The sequence below is a fragment of the Spodoptera frugiperda genome, chromosome 10, assembly GCF_023101765.2.
Source record: "Spodoptera frugiperda isolate SF20-4 chromosome 10, AGI-APGP_CSIRO_Sfru_2.0, whole genome shotgun sequence".
Lineage (NCBI taxonomy): Eukaryota > Metazoa > Arthropoda > Insecta > Lepidoptera > Noctuidae > Spodoptera > Spodoptera frugiperda.
This window is the reverse complement of record NC_064221.1, coordinates 10,815,221-10,832,129: the sequence shown is the minus strand read 5'-3', so window position 1 is coordinate 10,832,129 and position 16,909 is coordinate 10,815,221. Positions and strand designations below refer to the sequence as shown.

General features: G+C 38.0%; 4 protein-coding genes across 6 annotated transcripts; 3 read left to right on the top strand and 1 right to left on the bottom strand.

Moving 5' to 3' along the window:
• Positions 1 to 222: 222 nt before the first annotated feature.
• On the top strand, positions 223 to 2,513 carry LOC118277586 (cytochrome c oxidase subunit 4 isoform 1, mitochondrial-like). Its single transcript, XM_035596457.2, has 4 exons — positions 223 to 455; positions 936 to 1,128; positions 1,618 to 1,748; positions 2,029 to 2,513. The coding sequence occupies exons 1-4, from the start codon at positions 261 to 263 to the stop codon at positions 2,029 to 2,031; spliced, it is 522 nt and encodes a 173-aa protein (XP_035452350.2). The 5' UTR covers positions 223 to 260; the 3' UTR covers positions 2,032 to 2,513.
• A 1,592-nt stretch (positions 2,514 to 4,105) lies between these two features.
• On the top strand, positions 4,106 to 6,467 carry LOC118277461 (uncharacterized). Of its 2 annotated transcripts, none has more exons than XR_007705657.1 (3): positions 4,106 to 4,383; positions 4,998 to 5,139; positions 6,063 to 6,299. XR_007705657.1 is itself a non-coding variant. In XM_035596249.2 (3 exons), exons 1-3 carry the CDS (start codon positions 4,372 to 4,374, stop codon positions 6,317 to 6,319), a joined length of 339 nt encoding a protein of 112 aa, XP_035452142.2. In that variant the 5' UTR covers positions 4,106 to 4,371; the 3' UTR covers positions 6,320 to 6,467. The 2 variants fall into 2 exon arrangements, 1 of the variants encoding a protein (XP_035452142.2); XM_035596249.2 differs by having other exon boundaries at positions 4,998 to 5,067; positions 6,063 to 6,467.
• Positions 6,452 to 12,781, top strand: LOC118277431 (trypsin-7-like). 2 transcript variants are annotated; one of them, XM_050696150.1, is made up of 9 exons: positions 6,452 to 6,573; positions 7,190 to 7,316; positions 8,674 to 8,793; positions 9,360 to 9,555; positions 10,292 to 10,574; positions 10,811 to 10,899; positions 11,608 to 11,671; positions 12,012 to 12,172; positions 12,471 to 12,781. In XM_050696150.1, the coding sequence occupies exons 2-9, from the start codon at positions 7,202 to 7,204 to the stop codon at positions 12,484 to 12,486; spliced, it is 1,044 nt and encodes a 347-aa protein (XP_050552107.1). In that variant the 5' UTR covers positions 6,452 to 6,573; positions 7,190 to 7,201; the 3' UTR covers positions 12,487 to 12,781. The 2 variants fall into 2 exon arrangements, with proteins under 2 accessions (XP_050552107.1, XP_050552106.1); XM_050696149.1 differs by lacking the exons at positions 6,452 to 6,573; positions 7,190 to 7,316 and adding an exon at positions 8,141 to 8,249.
• LOC118277432 (V-type proton ATPase subunit G) lies at positions 12,614 to 16,293 on the bottom strand. The gene is made up of 4 exons (XM_035596217.2): positions 16,115 to 16,293; positions 14,890 to 14,990; positions 13,863 to 13,961; positions 12,614 to 13,269 (listed from the first exon to the last, which is right to left on the bottom strand). The coding sequence occupies exons 1-4, from the start codon at positions 16,194 to 16,196 to the stop codon at positions 13,198 to 13,200; spliced, it is 354 nt and encodes a 117-aa protein (XP_035452110.1). The 5' UTR covers positions 16,197 to 16,293; the 3' UTR covers positions 12,614 to 13,197.
• Between the last annotated feature and the right edge of the window lie 616 nt (positions 16,294 to 16,909).

Sequence of the window (16,909 nt, the reverse complement as noted above, 5' to 3'; positions counted from 1 at the left end):
AACTTTATGAGTTAAGACATATAATTTATTTATTATTTTTTGTCCCGTGCGAAAATCAAACTCGATTAGTCGAAAGGCAAAAGAATTCATTCGAAACACAATCTAAATAAATAAATCTATCTATACCTAAATACAAAAAAAGTTTACAACACAATCACCAACCTCTTTTCACTAACAAATTGACAACAGCCATTAAAACAGCGATTGAATTTGAAAAATCAACTGTCATTTGTCAATTTCGTTCCGACCAAGGAACGAAAATGTATTTACTTACGCTGAAATCTTCCGGCATTTATTCGTCATTAGCGGTTAGAGTTAGGAACATTCACCATAGATGTAGGATCGGGAACCGGGACTGGGTCGGGTTCGGGGTAAACGGTAGTGCCAATTACAAGGACGATGCTCACTTTCCCTTCCCTGCCGTGAGGTTTAAAGAAAACACCAGAGATATCTGTGTAATGTATTTCATATTTGCTATTTTTTATTTGTCTACTGCACTGTAGAGCAATGCTTCAATCCACAAGCTGGAGTGATGACATAATAAGGCAGCGAGTCGTTGGTTATGAGATGAAACTTGTAACTTTTTGATGTCTGTGTTAAATGTCGAAGTATGTCTCAAACGTACTTTTGTGTGACTTCCGAAATATGTGAACTGTTTTATGCTCGTTCTTCTTCATGAGCCTGGACTTGTGTCGAGCAAATAGCTTTGCAATAATGTACTGACAGACAGACACAATAACGTGCATTTATGGTTGCAGCAAGTATTTACGTCAGTTTCAGTTCAGTTTTTAAAGCAAAACAGGGACACTCGGAATACAATTTAGTTCAATAAAGATGATTTTACTTCCTGACAATTTAACTATACCTAAAGTATAGCGAGGTTTAGGCAGATTTGTATATGAAACAACTGTTTGAATGCTCTCTCCTGCTTCCAGGCATTACGAGAGAAAGAGAAAGGTGATTGGCGAATGTTATGCTGTGAAGAAAAGAAGGCATTGTACAGAGCGTCGTTCTGTCAAACTTTTACCGAGTTCAAACACCCAACGGGGCAGTGGAAGGTTGTGGTTGGAGTGGGCTTGTTCATGGTATCTTTCGCTTTCTGGATGTTTATATTCCTCCATTATTACGGTATGTATATTAATCATTTATTAATTTGTTGATAAGGACTAAAGTCATGTTATATTTAAAGCAGTTTGGTCTGAAATTGTGCTGGAGTAACCCGATTACTGCGTGCACAGGATAATTTAAAAGGCTCTGAGGGTCCATCTATCTAGACAAATTTCAGAGCTTGACGGACATAAGGGCCCGCTAACTGGATATTAGCTGGTTATATTATATCCTGACCGATATTTTTTTATCTATCAACCTGATGGTAAGCAATCGCCGCCGCCTATGGACACCCGAAATACCAGAGGCGTTACAAGTGTGTTGCGAAATCTGGGATTGGGAAAATGGGGAAAGGGTTAATTGGGCCTCCGGTAACCTCACTCACACAATGAAACACAATGCAAGCGTTGTTTCACGTCGGTTTTCTGTGAGGCCGCCCATTCGTGCCGAAGCATGGCTCTCCCACACTTGGCGATTGGTCTCTATCTACAACGATATCTACATCGGCAGTGTACGAGCCCCTACCCCCGAGTCTGTCAAAAAGTTCACAAAAGGTACAGCTGCGGCGGATGCTGGAACTTCGCGTGAACCCCATCGACGGTATCTCATCCCAGTGGGACTATGACAACGACCGGTGGAAGGTAATATAAATTACAGTAATAGGTACTTTAGAAAGGCAAATAAATAAATAATGCCTAGATATTGCCCCTTTAGTGAAATTGTTTACTTGTTGTACCAAATTTTAGAGGATATGATGGTCAAACCTATTAAGGATTAGGGATTGGGAGAGAGTTATGTCACTCACATAGCATCGGTTTTCTGTGACGCCATGCTATGGTCAAGCCTGCCCAATTCTACTTTAGCATGACTCTCCGACGTGTACAAAATATAATGATTAATTTTATTTTTTCTTCTTTTCAGTAACGTCAACGAGTATCGTCGACTTTATGAAGCTACAGCTTAGCTTAAAGACGTGTTAATAGAACGAACGACGCGAAACTAATGCACCACTATCATGTAATCTGTACGCATGCACATTGCACATGCGCACTGCGCCTGTCCTTGGAAGAAAGAAATAAATACATTTTTGATGACATTATTTTACGAACAAACAGATCAGCAAATATTTTTTAGCAATAAAAATATTATAAATTAGTTTTCGACATTCTACAATGGTATGTTATCTATGACGTCTATTTTAGTTTAACGGAAATTTCAACCAATCGGAAGGTGTTTTATATTCAATACTGAATGTGTATGTAATATGATTGGTCGACATTAGCTTCGCATTATTTTGTTGGCGTGCTGTAATAGGCCAGATTGGTCTATTTAGTAGATTTTTTGATTTTATTAAGATGTTATTATGCTGATTTATTTAATTATTAATTAAAGAGGTCCCTTTATAATATTTGTTTTATTTATTCGACGTGGTTTTTTGATATGCCCTTGACCTAGATATATAGATATTTATAAAAATAGGCGGATTAGAAGAAAAATAAAGGAGTACTTTTCCACTAGAGATGTGCTTTGTACGTATACTAAGAATGTGTAATAGCTAAGCTGTGAAACTAAATGACCGTACCCACTGTAACTTAAGCTATATAGCGTGCGAGGAAGATGCGCTGCTCGAGTATAGGTATACGATGTATCGATAGTAGGGAAACCGTCCATAGCACACACGCATCTATGTTACCAGTGCTAATACTAACTATTTGTTCTAATGATTATGATTGGTGGAAGCCAAACGCATCCACAGCAGCGCAGCATCACATCTCTCATCATCATCTCTGGTGGAAATGCCCCAATATAGGTCGCCTATGTTTGTAAAGGATGCATGCATTTGTCAAATGATGCAACGTGAATAGTGACTCCTTTTTTAAGGGGGGAAAATCGTCTAATGACTTTCCCACTCTGGGCGAGGCGAGAGGGAGTGTCAGACTCTTACTGACTAAAAACCACCCCATTCCTACTCCTGCTTGTCGAGCCGGAGCCTCAGTAAACCCGCTAGTTAGACCGCAGCTCCTGAAAAGTCTGTTTAAACAGAGTTGCTGTTCAGTATTTATAGTATTTATGTATATAGGTAAGGTAAGTACGTATATTTGAATAAAAAGCTCAATTATTCAGTCAGTTGCCGGCGCGATGTGATTAACGTAATCCAATAATGCAATTGTACGGTAATATATTAGTTCCTGTCATTATCACCGCAAAAACAGACTTTATTACCATGTAATAAATGCTGCATTAACATTCCAAATTGTATTGCTTTTTGTTATTTTAACTGGCACATTTATTGGTCAATGTGTGACGTAGATTTTGGTTAGTAGACACTAGATAATTCCCTATTGGACGAAAAACGAGAGGTTTATCTTAACGTCGTCGTTCAAAAACACGGTAGCCCCCAATGGTTTATCCGGAGCTGCGGACTACTAGGTAGTCGGGTTTACCGGGGTTCCGGCTCGAAAAGCAGGAGTAGGAACGGGGAATCGGTCAGTAAGAGTCTGAAACTTCCTCTCGCCTCGCCCAAGGCAGGAGAAGATTTTTTGGATGATTTTTATTCCTTAAAAAAAATGCCCCGATGGTTTATTAGTCACTCTGCAGTCAAACCTATGGTCGCTGGGCAGTTTAAACTCCTTGCCATCAAAACTAATGGGAATGTCACCCTTCCATTATGCAGCACTATGCTATGCTTTTCCACCATAAATGTGCTTAACCAGATATGTACTGATACTAAGCTATGTAGCGGTGCGAGGAAGATGAGCCGCCGCAAAATAGCTGTGCGAGGCAGATGGAAGATGTGCAGCTCGAGTATGCGATTTATCGATGTCAAGCATCCATAACAAACATCTTTCCATGTAAAAAAAATATCTTAGCTTATAATTTCCAGGTGAGAAGTCTTTTGTCAGCAGTGGACACTTATTCAGCCTATGCTGTGAAAAAGCCTACATCGATCCAGAGATTACACATTAATATTTGTATCGATAATTAATTTAGACCATTCGCACCCTACTCAAAACTACGTGTTAATAATTAATATCCCTTTACAAGCGAATGTTTCAACCAACTTGAATCATAAACTCTTTCAAAAGTAAAACTAGACCTGTCGAAAGGGCATATAATGTTTAATGCAGCGCGTTGCAAAGTTTCCCGGCAGGATACATGGAGGTAGTGATGCGTGTCCTGCCTACCGCACTTGATATATAAACCCGATGCTAATCACAAGTGATTCAGTTTACGTTTCAGTGCAAACCTGTAAATAGACTAAACATGAAGTGCGCGGTAAGTACTTGTACTTGTTGAGTGATTTTGGGAAATTGTTTTCGGTTGTCCGTTAAAGTTAAGATTTTCGGGGAAATTGTGCCTAAAATTACTTTTATTTATATTTTGGCAGTGATAGTTTTAGTGCCTGATTAAAATTGTTAATTAATCATCCTGCAATTAATTTGCCATTTTAGAAAAGTACTTAAAATAAGCCTAACACATCTAATGTTTGACTGTACGGTTGGTGCGTTTGCTTGCTACCTACCTACGTGTTACGGGTTCGATTCCCGCACGGAGCAACTCTTTGTGTGATCCTCAAATTGTAGTTTCGGGTCTGCATGTCATGTGTACTTGTATGTTTGTAAACGTACCCTCGACGCAGGAGAAAATCATACTGTGTTTAATTAAAAATGCATTTAGTTAACTGTCTTTAAATGCATTACTCAAGTGTGTCTTTTTCTTAGTTCTGTAAAATGTTTATTGCCAAACTATCATACGTCTGGGGTTATATTCTGCTTAAGTTAAGTCACTCCCATTTCTCTTAGTCACCTTCTATTCCGTTTCTCTAATCATACCAAGGTCATTAAACCAACTTCCAATAAACTTTCTAATGTAAACATTTTGTTCCCCAGGTGGCATTAGTACTGGCCCTGATCGGCATGGTGGTCGCCAACCCTGTCCCACCACTGGGACTGGGCCTCGGTAACTCCTCATTTCATTATAGACACTATTTGAACACTAAATCCAAGTCCATGCATAGAAAATTCCGCTAAGGTAAGCAAAAGTTCATTTGCTTGCCTTCATCTTACTCAAAAATATACTGACAGTTAAACTCTTCAGATCCACTAAACATCTAGTTTTTAAACTAATTGGAAAATGATTGCCCAAAGTAGGTATCTCTATCAGTAAACTGTTGGTTTAGTTTCCACTATACACGTCAGGCGTTACGTTTAAACTAATCGAAACGAAAGCGCGTTCGGTGCTCTCATTGGCGGCTCAAATAAACCAACCAATCAGAGCGCCGAACGCGCTCTCGTTTCGATTACTTTATTCGTAAAATGTTAAACGCAAAGTAAACTCGTACTGAGGGTACTGCTTGAGACAGTCATCATTTGAGACAATTTTAATACTGTCTTATAATAAATCATCATCATCAACAGGTCGTACTGCTAAACTATTAGCCTCTTCTTTGTAAAACACGCTAATTTCAGCTGTAACACCTACAATATTAGTCTTGAATTTGCATCGTACACTTCTCCTATCTAAAGAAAACTCAATACTTCCTTTATGCACTATCTCTACCTCTAGGTAGGTACTTGGCTAGTTATCTATGGACTTTGGTTAAACCCACTCGTTAGATAAGATGTTACATCACCGTTTAAATTGTTATCAGCTACAATCTTAGTTAAAGTTAAACTGCCGTCAGAGACATGTAACGATTACTTAAAGTATTCCTTAGTAACGATTTTGTTCATAAAACAATCACCAAGGATTGAGTTAAGTAAACATTAACCATAAGCTCCATAAAAATGGCAAAATCTACCTCTGGTAGGCAAATCTACCGATAGGTAGGTTATTGAAGAATGACTCTGAGTACGGCGGATAAATGAGACTGATTTTCTAACTGATGATTTGGCCCTAAATTGTGATATTTTTCTTACGTTTTTGGTTTAGAGATATCGTTGTTTGTCCTCCAGCCTCTCCCGTCTTGCTGCCATCATACTCTGTAAGCTCCAGCGTGATCAACCACGGAGTGACGATCCCTCGCGTTGTGGTGTCCGCGCCGGTCGTGCGCCACGTGGTGTCCTCCCCCATCGTCACCGCTCCCATCATCCGCACTCCCGTCATCGCTGCTCCCGTCAGTGTGGGCTGGAGCGGGCTCGGCTGGGGCTCGTCCCTCGGCGGGTGGACCGGCTACGGCTGGGGCTCAGGCTGGGGCAAAGGATGGCATTAAGCAATAGACACGAAAATGTTTTCTCAAAAATAAACCCTCGTTCTATTCAAGTCACGTGTACCTAAAACTAAAATGTCTTGTATTGTATATAGTATTCTGTGTATAGTTATCGTGTAAATATTGTAATAAAATATTTTCTATAAGCTCCTTTATGTAGTTTGGTTTTATGGCGTCAGGAAATAGTAACATAATAGCAATTGGACTGAATTGGATTCGGATATTTGTATTGTAACATTTCGGTGTCAGCGTATTAGGTAAGTGTTTAAAATATGTATAAAATCTTGCGTCACTGGACAAAAACCTAGGTAGGTAGTTAGCTACTCGGTTTCAGTAAATGCGTGTGTAAAAATGCACTAAATTGCAACTGAAACCGCTGCGTCCGAAGGCAACAGGATGCGTGTACTCAATTACATGAACGTGAAGCAAATACTCGAATACGAACCAAGTTGCTAAACATCCTCATCGATTCTACGATATTTATTTCCTGTATCCTCTAGCACTACACCTACTAACATAGGTCCATTCTTAGTCTAGGTAATCCATCAATCGCCTATGTCATTAAGTACCTATCCAACTAATCATTGACTGCCTCGTTGGTCAAGTGGTCGCTAGTACGACTGCCGAACAAGAGGTCTCGGGTTCGATTCCCGGGTCGGGTAAAGTATTACTGGGCTGTTTTCGGATTTTTGAAAGTCCAGTACGTATATGGCAATAGGCTCACCCCTTATTACATGGAAACTTGATACACAAATGGTGAAAAGTGGGTATACATTGTATAACGGCATTACGTGCCGTAATGTGCACCTCTGCCTACATATGATAAAAGGCGTGACGTTGTGTGAGTGTGTCAACTAATCATTAACTTTGCAGGACATCACAAACATGACAGAAGGGCGGTGTCGTAGAATACTGATATTCACATTCCTTGTAATGCATTCAATGACCTACGTGACGTCACACATAGATTCCTCCGTGTCGTCTCAAATATCTGCTGAAAGTAAGTATATATGTTGATAGAGAAAGCAATAAAATAAGTGCTCCGATTGGTCGTTATGTGAAACCATAAGTGTCGGGCGCATTGTGATTGGTCAATCGTAATATTAAAGCGTAAAGCCACGTATATTGTACAACTGTGTTACGAATAGTTAGTACGTTTTGTAAACTAAAGAACATTCATTCTATATTTATATATTTTTTACTGAAGGGATATTATGATGGGCTTCGGTCACGCATCATTGATACCCTCTGCACTGAAACATAAGGAAACATTTTCATAAAATTACAATTAGAAATATTTTATTATCATTTGAAATTTTCGCAATACATGAATGAAACTTCGGTTTTGATACTGATTCTCTATGCGTTAGTTTAATCCAGTAAAATAAATAACGTTTAATATTATTGCACTTCTTGTCTGCACATGGGTTGAATAAGTATGGGAGAGTTATGCTTCGGCACGAATGGGCCGGCTCGACTGGAGCGATACCACGGCCTTACGCAGAACTGACGTGAATCAACGCTTGCTTACCGGAGGACCAATTACCCCCCTTCCCAATCCCCGATTCCCCAACAACCCTTAAATTCCTAACCCCCAAATGCCCGGTAACACACTTGTACGCCTCTGGTGTTTGCCATTTGCTTACCATCAGGCGATCCGTCTGCTTGTTTATCGGCTTATACCATAAAAAACCTGAATTTACGCGCGATTGTTTCAAAAGCAGTTTCATTCATGCATTGTCGGATATCTCATACATATTGTATTTATGTATGTTCACTGCACAGTGTTACAAAATATTCTCCTTGAGAAATGTTAGTGTTGTTTTTCTAATCTACTTGATGTATGAAATGACTTATTCACAAGATCACACAAAAGCCGAGAGTCTGATACCTACTAAATACAATTACAAACGTGTATTTTCCCTTGATGTAGGTATGTATTAAGTTTATTTATTAATCCCTGATCGGATCTCATCGCAGGCTGATCCTTCATTGCTGAGAAAATCGGAATTTTATTATATCTCCCTTTTTTGAGAGCAGAAAATCATCCAATGACTTCTCTCGCCTTGGGCGAGGCGAGAGGGAGTGTCAGACTCTTACTGACTTAAAACTACCCTGTTCCTACTCCTGCTTTACGAGCCGGAGCCCCAGTAACCCGCTAGGTAGTCCGCAGCTCTGGATCAGTATTATATCTCCCTAAGTCTGAAATCTGCGTTGAGTAAGCATTCCTTCGTCGTATGAGAAGAGGTCTTTACCGAAACGTGGGTCAAACTAAAACGTGGAACTTCAGGACAAATACTACCTATTGCTTCAAAGTCATACTAGATGTACAGGTGATTTATTCATTTTATTTTTAGACACGAGAAGACACAATGCGCGAAACAACGTAGAGACCCAAGACTGGCAGTACGAGGGCCTCCCCATCGAGTACCCCAACCGCAAGGACTTCGATGGCGCAAACCATGACGTGGAATTAAGTAAGAATGGCTTTACTAACCTATATATGTCAAATCTTCTGTCTTTAAATAACCACGTCAGATTTTTTTAAGTAATAAGTACCCGAAAGTTATTTACCTGGGATTCAACAGAAAGAAATTAAGCGCGTCTTTCTGGTCTCTTTTTTTTGAAAGGATAAAATCATACAATGACCTCTCCCGCCTTTGGCGAAGCTACAGGGAGTGGCAGTCTCTTACTGACCACCCCATTCCTACTCCTGCTTTTCGAGCCCTGGTAACCCGCTAGTAGTCCGCAGCTCCGAGTTTTACCTCTATCTACCCACAACATGTTGCAGAGTAAATTAGTTTCTACTACCTATAGGCACAATGTGCCAGTATCTACTGTAGATCCTGGCTTACAAGAGTTGCAGCGGTATTGGAGGTTGTCGCCGGCTTGTCCCATTAAAAAAGGCACAATGTGGTCACAATTATAAATTTGTCATTATCGTCCGGTTCAGCTCTCCGTATAAAAATAAACTTCATATTTAGTCACAGTAATGATATAGAGAAAAAACTCTACTACAACAACTGTTAAAATGTTTACTTAGCAATGGCAGCCACACAGGCTACGACTACGAAGCTGGTGTTGGACCGTCGTTACCGCCGCATCTACAACCCTGACGAGGTGGCCACCATCGAGGAGTTCCCGTACATGGCCGCCCTGCTGGTGAACAACGAGCTCTGGTGCGGCGGCGTCATCATCGACAAGGACAAGGTCCTCACTGCGGCTCACTGCTTACAACTGTAAGTCAATACAAAGAGCAAAGTTCCCTAACATTTTTGCAGTTTAAGAAACAGTACTAGGGCAAAACACTACAGACAAAGCAAATACGTTCGGTGTAGATAACTGATGCTAGTTAGGTACTATGCTTATTTCCTTTACCTTTACGAAACTACAGTGACATGTTAAAAGTGGTTCATAGTGCTTATAACTTCTAATAATAGATGATAGACGACCTTGTAATTGGTGTCTAAAGATGATATAATGATTTTTCTGGTGAAGCTTACTCCCCAGGGCAAAACACTACAGACAAAGCTTAACATACGGAACGGACGTAGATTATAGTGCAGCTAGTTAGGTACTACGCTTATTTCCTTTAAATTTTCGAAACTACAGTGATATTTTATAAGTGGTTCGTTGTGCCTATAACTTTTACTGATTATCTAGTTATGGGTACTCTGAACTATTTGTATCAGGCTACTGTAAGCTACGAGTCTCTACATTTGCTACGAACGCGTAAACAAGATTAATAACGAGTTATGCATTGTTACGGACTACGAGCTACGAACTACGCGCAATGAACTACGCACTACATACTACAACTACGCGCAGTGAACTACGCGCAACTTTAAGTCTAAATTAGATTTAGCTTTACAATTAAAACAAATAATATTAGTAAATTATAAGTATTGGAATAAGTTCACTAATAACAAACAAGAAAAGCTGACAGTTACTTCTTTCTTTGTCAATTATTTTCAGCCAATACAACAATCGATTCTTCCGTGAATATGTGAAAATGTTGACGGTGAGAGTTGGGTCCACGAACGCCACGTCTGGTGGTGAGCTGCTGCGTGTCTCCGAGATCTTCTTCCATCCCAACTACAAGCCACAGACCCTGGAGTTCAACTACGCTGTGCTGAAGCTCCATAAGAACCTGACCTTCGGTAGACGGGACCCATACATAGAGAAGATTACCTTCGCTAGAGACAAAGTGGTTCCTGTTGATAATAAAATCATGTTCCTTGGTTGGGGGTCTGTTTTGGTATGTATTCTGTGATTTCTGAGTTCAGCAACTAATAGAACAGAATAGCAACCCAAGGTTTGTTATTTGGTCCGGAGCTGCGGACTACCTAGCAGGTTTACCTCTGGTTTTGCTTCGGAACGGGGTGGTTTTTAGTCAGTAAGAGTCTGACACTCCCTCTCCCCTCGCCCAAGGCGGGAGAAGTCAGTGGATGATTTTCCCCTCAAACCTATTATTTTTATTTTTGTATGATTCAGGGTGTCAGCGGAGCAGGAGGTCAGGTTCTACTCCAGAAGGTCGTTCTCCCTGTATACGACTCAGCGGACTGTCAGGAGATATATGGCAAGTAAGTGTAGAGGCAGATCATCAACTGTGATATAATCAGTGCATTACTAGTCTTCGGACCTACTCGACCTACCCATGTGGGTTTGTCATAATCTCCACGATTGGTAAAAAATTCAGGCGGTTTGGAAATCGGCGATTGGCGAAAAGGTGAACGACAAAAAGATTTAATTTCAATTAAAAATATATGCCTATGTTGAACCTATAAGTGAAATTTGCGATGAATAGTGAACATGACTGTGCAACCAGCAAAAAATTGAACATTAAATCTACATATTTTGGAAATCCATTTGGAAACGTAGTCATACCAAAGAGCACCATTTTTAGCTTTGGGATTATAAGAATATGATAAAAATAATAGGATATGACCCAACAGCCTCGACAACCACCTTAGGAGGCTGGGGTTAGGCGGATGGATCAAGGGCCTGATGCAGAAGGCAGTACTCCTCGAAACGGCACGTATTGTGAGGAGGTTTCTGTCTTTGGAGCCCTAACCACCGGTAGCTTGGACCATGCTCCCGCTACTGGTCGGCTCCTATTTTTATATTTTTAAATGTTATTTTGTTTTTTATTTTTATAAGTAATGTTTAAAAATATAATTTTAGAGTGTTATAAATAAATATATACATAGGATATGCAATACCAACTTAGGAAACTAGCTATAAAGTGAGTAAATATTTACTTGACATTGATCATGATATGTTGTTTGCAGAGACTTAGTCACCCGAACGAATTTCTGCGCAGGATACATTACGCTACCGAAAAACGTTTGTAATGTAAGTTCTTTCGTTAATATCATGATACCTACTCAAATGAGACTGACTGTTAGACTATTTTGTACAAGTGCACTATGGTATTCTCTCCTGTGTCGTATGTCCGTTTACTAACATACAAGTTCACATGCACGTGACACCCAGAACCCAAACAACAATTTGTGGATCACACAATGAATTGCTCCGTGCGGGAATCGAACGCGCTACACGTTGCGCGGCAGCTGGTTTCCCGCGCCTACCAAAATTTAATCGACTTTGAAATAAATTCATGTAAATCTTACGGTCTTTGAAATGTAGGCACTTGAATCACCCCAATATAGTTCCAATGTCCTACCATTTCCAGCACGACGCGGGTGGCCCAGCAGTAATGGACGGTGTGCTGATAGGAGTGCTCTCGTTCTCGTCCAAGCGCTGCGACCAGGCAGACCAGCCCGCCGTGTTCTCCACTGTGGGAGCCATCGCGACGTGGCTCGATGGACTCGGCCAATCCAAAGTGCAGTTACGGTAATGGTGTAAAATACTCGTCAAGTGTGTTTGTTAGAAGTTCAGAGTTAGGCAATGTAAAAGTAGGTGTTACTGGGATTTTGGACGCCTTTGAAGAAATTATGTTCCTAACATGTTGTACATTATCTATATTATTATGTATTTTTACACAGTATCACGCTGCAGCTTAGTTTTTGTTGAGAAAATAAACCTACTTCTCACCAGATAAGTCCTATATTAGAAGGCGCATTACTTCAGGCGCCTGTTCGATTAATTACAGTATGATTTTAATTATTTACTTTGGTATTTTTACTTACAGGGCACTACTACAATGAAGAAATACAAAACAGTTTGTTTAAGGACTGGTAGAAAAACGTCTACAGAATTAAATGTTAAAAAAACTAAAACAAGCGTTTATTTCCCTAAAACCTGAAATGGTCGTATGACAATAAAACAAACACATAGACAACGTTCACATATATATTTTCACTAATACTGTACACCCATTTAACTCGCTCAACTATTCAAGAAAAGACCATTAGGGTTAATTTTTAAAACTTTTAATATTTTCTATTCAACATACAACATTGAATAACATACAATTTTAAGATTATAGATATACTTTTTTTGTGTTCATTACAATCGGACCTTCGAACGTATTTTGGAATGATACCGAGCTGATCTCTTAACACGTAGAATATTGACTGATTATTTCATAAATAGGGCGAAACCAAGCGACACTTGTATTTACAGCTAACGGACAGACCGGCGTGATTTAATCAGTTCACTACATTCATTACTTGATTGCAGTGTCGCAGTCCGATGTTCGAGAATCGCAATCGGCTGCTTTTATACCGTTAAAATCGATGTAAAGTTCACGTATCGATTCTAATCGATTATAATCGATTGTTATCGAGTGTGACAGCTTGTGTACTTCTGCCGTGTGCCTATGGCCTATGATTAAAAAGAAATACCATATAGATAACAACTAGGTGATCGCAAAGTGTTTAATACGCGACAAACAGGTTTTATATAAATTACTGCGCTTAGAGGATGCGGTAGTTGGTGTGCAGTTCTGGCTTGATGTCGTACACCAGGTTGAGGATATCCTTGATCACCTGGAAACAAGAAGAAAATATATTAGTCTCTTTGTAGAACAGAATTTTCTTTTGCGTCATCGATACATCCCACACAATAACTAGATGACTATAGATTTATACAAAGTGTTAGAAGCTTACTCATAGTCAATGGTATATCCATACATTTTACAACTGATATAAAGAAGTCTTACAATTTGGTAACATAATAAAAAATTGAGCTTCTTTTTCCTGGTACTTGAGCTACAATAACGTGCTAAATCTCGTACTACTAGCGACTCTATACAAGTATTGAGTAGATGACGTCACCTTACTAAGGTCACACGATGATGTTAAACGCGTCATTTTGGCTAATGTCTCGTACTTGTGCCTTAATTTTGTTACAAATACCCATATTATTACAAACTACTACTTTGGGATTAGGATTTTCTTTTATAATAAGGGAAAATAAAGGAACTATGTGGATAAATACTCTCTTTAACGGTAAATAATACCTAAATAAATAGACATTTAGAAATAATTGTGTCTATTCAAGTGACTATTTGTCTGTCTGGTCTGATTGATGTCTACTATTTGAGAATATAAATAAGAGTAAGTAGTAAGGTAATACGTACGGCCTCTTGCTGTGCCTTCACCATTTTGTTCATCTCTTCGATCTTGATCTTGGTCTCAGCTTCGATCTTAGCAGCAACACCTTCCCGGGTGCCCATGTGCTGCACAAATAATAATAATATAAGACAATGTTACACTTATATCAAAATTAAAAAAAATAAATCAAATAGAATATAATATGTATAACATGTAATAATATGTATTGTGATCTTTCATATTTTCTAATTTAGTAAGTACGTATCTCAAGCTAGCTAATTTAATTTACAAAATATTTATTGCACTTAAATATTTAGTAAACGCTAAGAATATGTTTGACAAAAAACCTTAAATATATTCTCCTTTGAAGAGTTTATAATGTCACGTTTCACTTCATATTCTATTCTACCTTCTAACAAAATTCTCCTAGTAACTATAAATAAAATGATATAAATAAGTAAAAGTCTTCGCAAACAGTGAATTATCTAACAGCTGAGAAGATAACATCAATCTAACACTTGCCATTTATCAAATCTGTCAAAACTGTACTTGATTTAATGTATCTGTAGGCTTAGTTGTGTATAGTTGATGTATTCTTTTTTATAACAAACTGTTAATTTAATTTAGGATTTTCCGTTCAAAATCTTTGATAAGTTTACAATTCTGGGTCTGACCCATCCACCAAGACAATATTGAAATAAGATGCTGTATAATTATCATGATATCCATTCCAAGCTACACTTTGAATCAAGCACCTAGCTTGACTGATAGACAATTAGTTCAAATATAGAAATTAATGCTTTGACTTTGACTTTGATTCTACTCTTTAATCAAGAAAATCTATAAAGTTAATCTAAAATATTAAGTTTTTAAATACAAATATTATTGTGTAATGTTAATCTCATTCTCATTTCTTACAAGACATGCATGGCATTTTATTTGAAAATAATACTCTAAACTTGGTTCTAATAGCCTTCACAGTCTAATAACTCAACTAGAAGAGCCTTCTTATTAGAAGTGATAAAGAAGTTCGGTTCATTCAGTTCATCTCACCTTGGCCTCGAACTCTTTGAACTGCCTCTCACGCTCCTGTCTGTACTTTTCCACCTCATCTTGGGCCTCCTCCTTAGCCTGCTTTAGGCGTTTTGCTTTCCCTGTAACATATCAATATTGTATTGTTAAAAATTGAACTAAGGATGGAAAATGTGGTATAAAATTTGTATTAATGTGATGAGATTCGTCTGATTCAGCCCTTATTACATGGTACTTATAACACAATGATGAAAAGTAGGTATATATTGTACAGCGGCATTATGTGCCGTAATGTGCTGCCTACCCCTTCAGGTATAAAAGGCATGATGTTAATGATATTCAGAGTCACATCGAGATGAGGAAACTCACTAAAAGGTATTCGTTCAAATTGTAACTGCAATAGATGTAAGATAGGGTCTTGTTAGTTATTCAATCATGTAATTTATGAAGTGAATGAGTGTTTACGGTCTCAATCTAGTTCATTACCAACTTGTACCTAATGTCAAGCAAGCTAGGCAATATTTGATAGGTTTATGATGAATTGCTCAAAGAGAAGTACCAAGGTCTTGAGATAAAAAGTTATTAGGCACTTTACCCAAAATACCTTCATATCTACAGATTTAGAGTATGTAGTATCTTTCCTTTGAGTATTTACCCAGGAAGTACTGTACTTGAACAATTGAACTTGTAAGTTACATAAAACTATTCATCTAGGGAGATCACGATTTCATAGACAATGGCATGCAAATTAGAATGATACAAGTACTTCAAACATTATTGCATTGTTTTTATATGTATGAACATAACTATGGTGAAAATCATCAAATAGTAACTTGAAAAGAGAGTTTCCAATTCTTCTTTATAGTGAAAAGCCTTATTGGAAAATATTTGTAACTAACTAATACAAATTCAATATTAATTTGGCACAATTACTGAAATATGACGTAAGACGCAAATTTCATCTCAAATAAGAATAAATTGTACTTCTAATAAGATGATAGATGTAACCAGAAGCTGTTATCAATTGAATCAGTCATCAAGCCAAGGGTGTAGTGGGAAAATCATGTGATCAAGTCATCAGACCAAATACATCACAAATAAACCATATTTAATGAAAGATTCATGTGATATGCAACTAATGAACGACTGAGAACAAGATTTATATGACATGCAAAGTAACTCCCAAAGTGGAAACGTACAAACAAGGCCTAATTGTAAAATACGTAGTGCGACAAAAATAACTTACGCTTCCTGGCCTCTGAAACCTTTTCGGCAGCGCGCTTTTCAGCCGCCAACAGTTGTTGGATTCCCTGTGTCTGACTCGCCATTTCTGATACACACAAAAACTATGTCGAGCGAGAATCAAGACCAAGACACAAATCAATAAGCGCAGTAGACCGTCGTGACGAAAGTCATATGATTACTTTAGTACCATTAGGTTGTCACGACTGGCGCTGTCAGCGGCTCGTGCTTTTGTCTTTCTGCGTGAATCGTAACTGTTAAGCTAAATATTATACAAATTATACTCTCAAATGTTCACGCATTATTTTTTAATATAGTTGTACAGTAAATAATTACTATTTTGCTATCAATATTTAAATGAATTAACTGGAAGTAGTGAACTTTTTTCGTCATCCATTTTAAAAGGCAAATTGTTAAATCTGCATATAATGGATTGCATGTGACGTGTTGATAATTAGTTTTCCTAGTTTCTCCATAGATGGCAATAGCGTAAGCTGCTACATATTTTTAATTAATACAAAATTAAATAATTTTACTGCGTAATTTGACAATATTATGAAAATTCATTTAAATATTGGATGATATTTTATAATGACGACAGTTTAACATTAAATATTGTTGTCTATGGTATCAACATGGATGTTCAATCAAACATTTTGAATTAATTATTTTTAATTATAATTGCATAATTCACCTAATCTAGATAGAGAAAGCAATGTGATTATTAAATATTTTAATAATTTTAATAAGATTTGATCATTTTGTCGTCCGGGTAAAAATGTGTGTCAGAGACAAAAAA

Excerpts from the sequence above, each read along its gene's own strand:
- LOC118277461 (XM_035596249.2), top strand. Across the intron at positions 5,068-6,062 it reads ACCACTGGGACTGGGCCTCG|CCTCTCCCGTCTTGCTGCCA; the intron begins GTAACTCCTCAT and ends TTTGTCCTCCAG.
- LOC118277586 (XM_035596457.2), top strand. The coding sequence starts at position 261 with ATGTATTTACTTACGCTGAAATCTTCCGGCATTTATTCGTCATTAGCG. Across the intron at positions 456-935 it reads AAAACACCAGAGATATCTGT|GCATTACGAGAGAAAGAGAA; the intron begins GTAATGTATTTC and ends TCCTGCTTCCAG. Across the intron at positions 1,129-1,617 it reads TATATTCCTCCATTATTACG|TGTACGAGCCCCTACCCCCG; the intron begins GTATGTATATTA and ends CTACATCGGCAG.
- LOC118277431 (XM_050696150.1), top strand. The coding sequence starts at position 7,202 with ATGACAGAAGGGCGGTGTCGTAGAATACTGATATTCACATTCCTTGTA. Across the intron at positions 7,317-8,673 it reads GTCTCAAATATCTGCTGAAA|ACACGAGAAGACACAATGCG; the intron begins GTAAGTATATAT and ends TTTTATTTTTAG. Across the intron at positions 9,556-10,291 it reads GCGGCTCACTGCTTACAACT|CCAATACAACAATCGATTCT; the intron begins GTAAGTCAATAC and ends AATTATTTTCAG.
- LOC118277432 (XM_035596217.2), bottom strand. The coding sequence starts at position 16,196 with ATGGCGAGTCAGACACAGGGAATCCAACAACTGTTGGCGGCTGAAAAG. Across the intron at positions 14,991-16,114 it reads GGTTTCAGAGGCCAGGAAGC|GGAAAGCAAAACGCCTAAAG; the intron begins GTAAGTTATTTT and ends GATATGTTACAG. Across the intron at positions 13,962-14,889 it reads TCAAAGAGTTCGAGGCCAAG|CACATGGGCACCCGGGAAGG; the intron begins GTGAGATGAACT and ends TTATTTGTGCAG.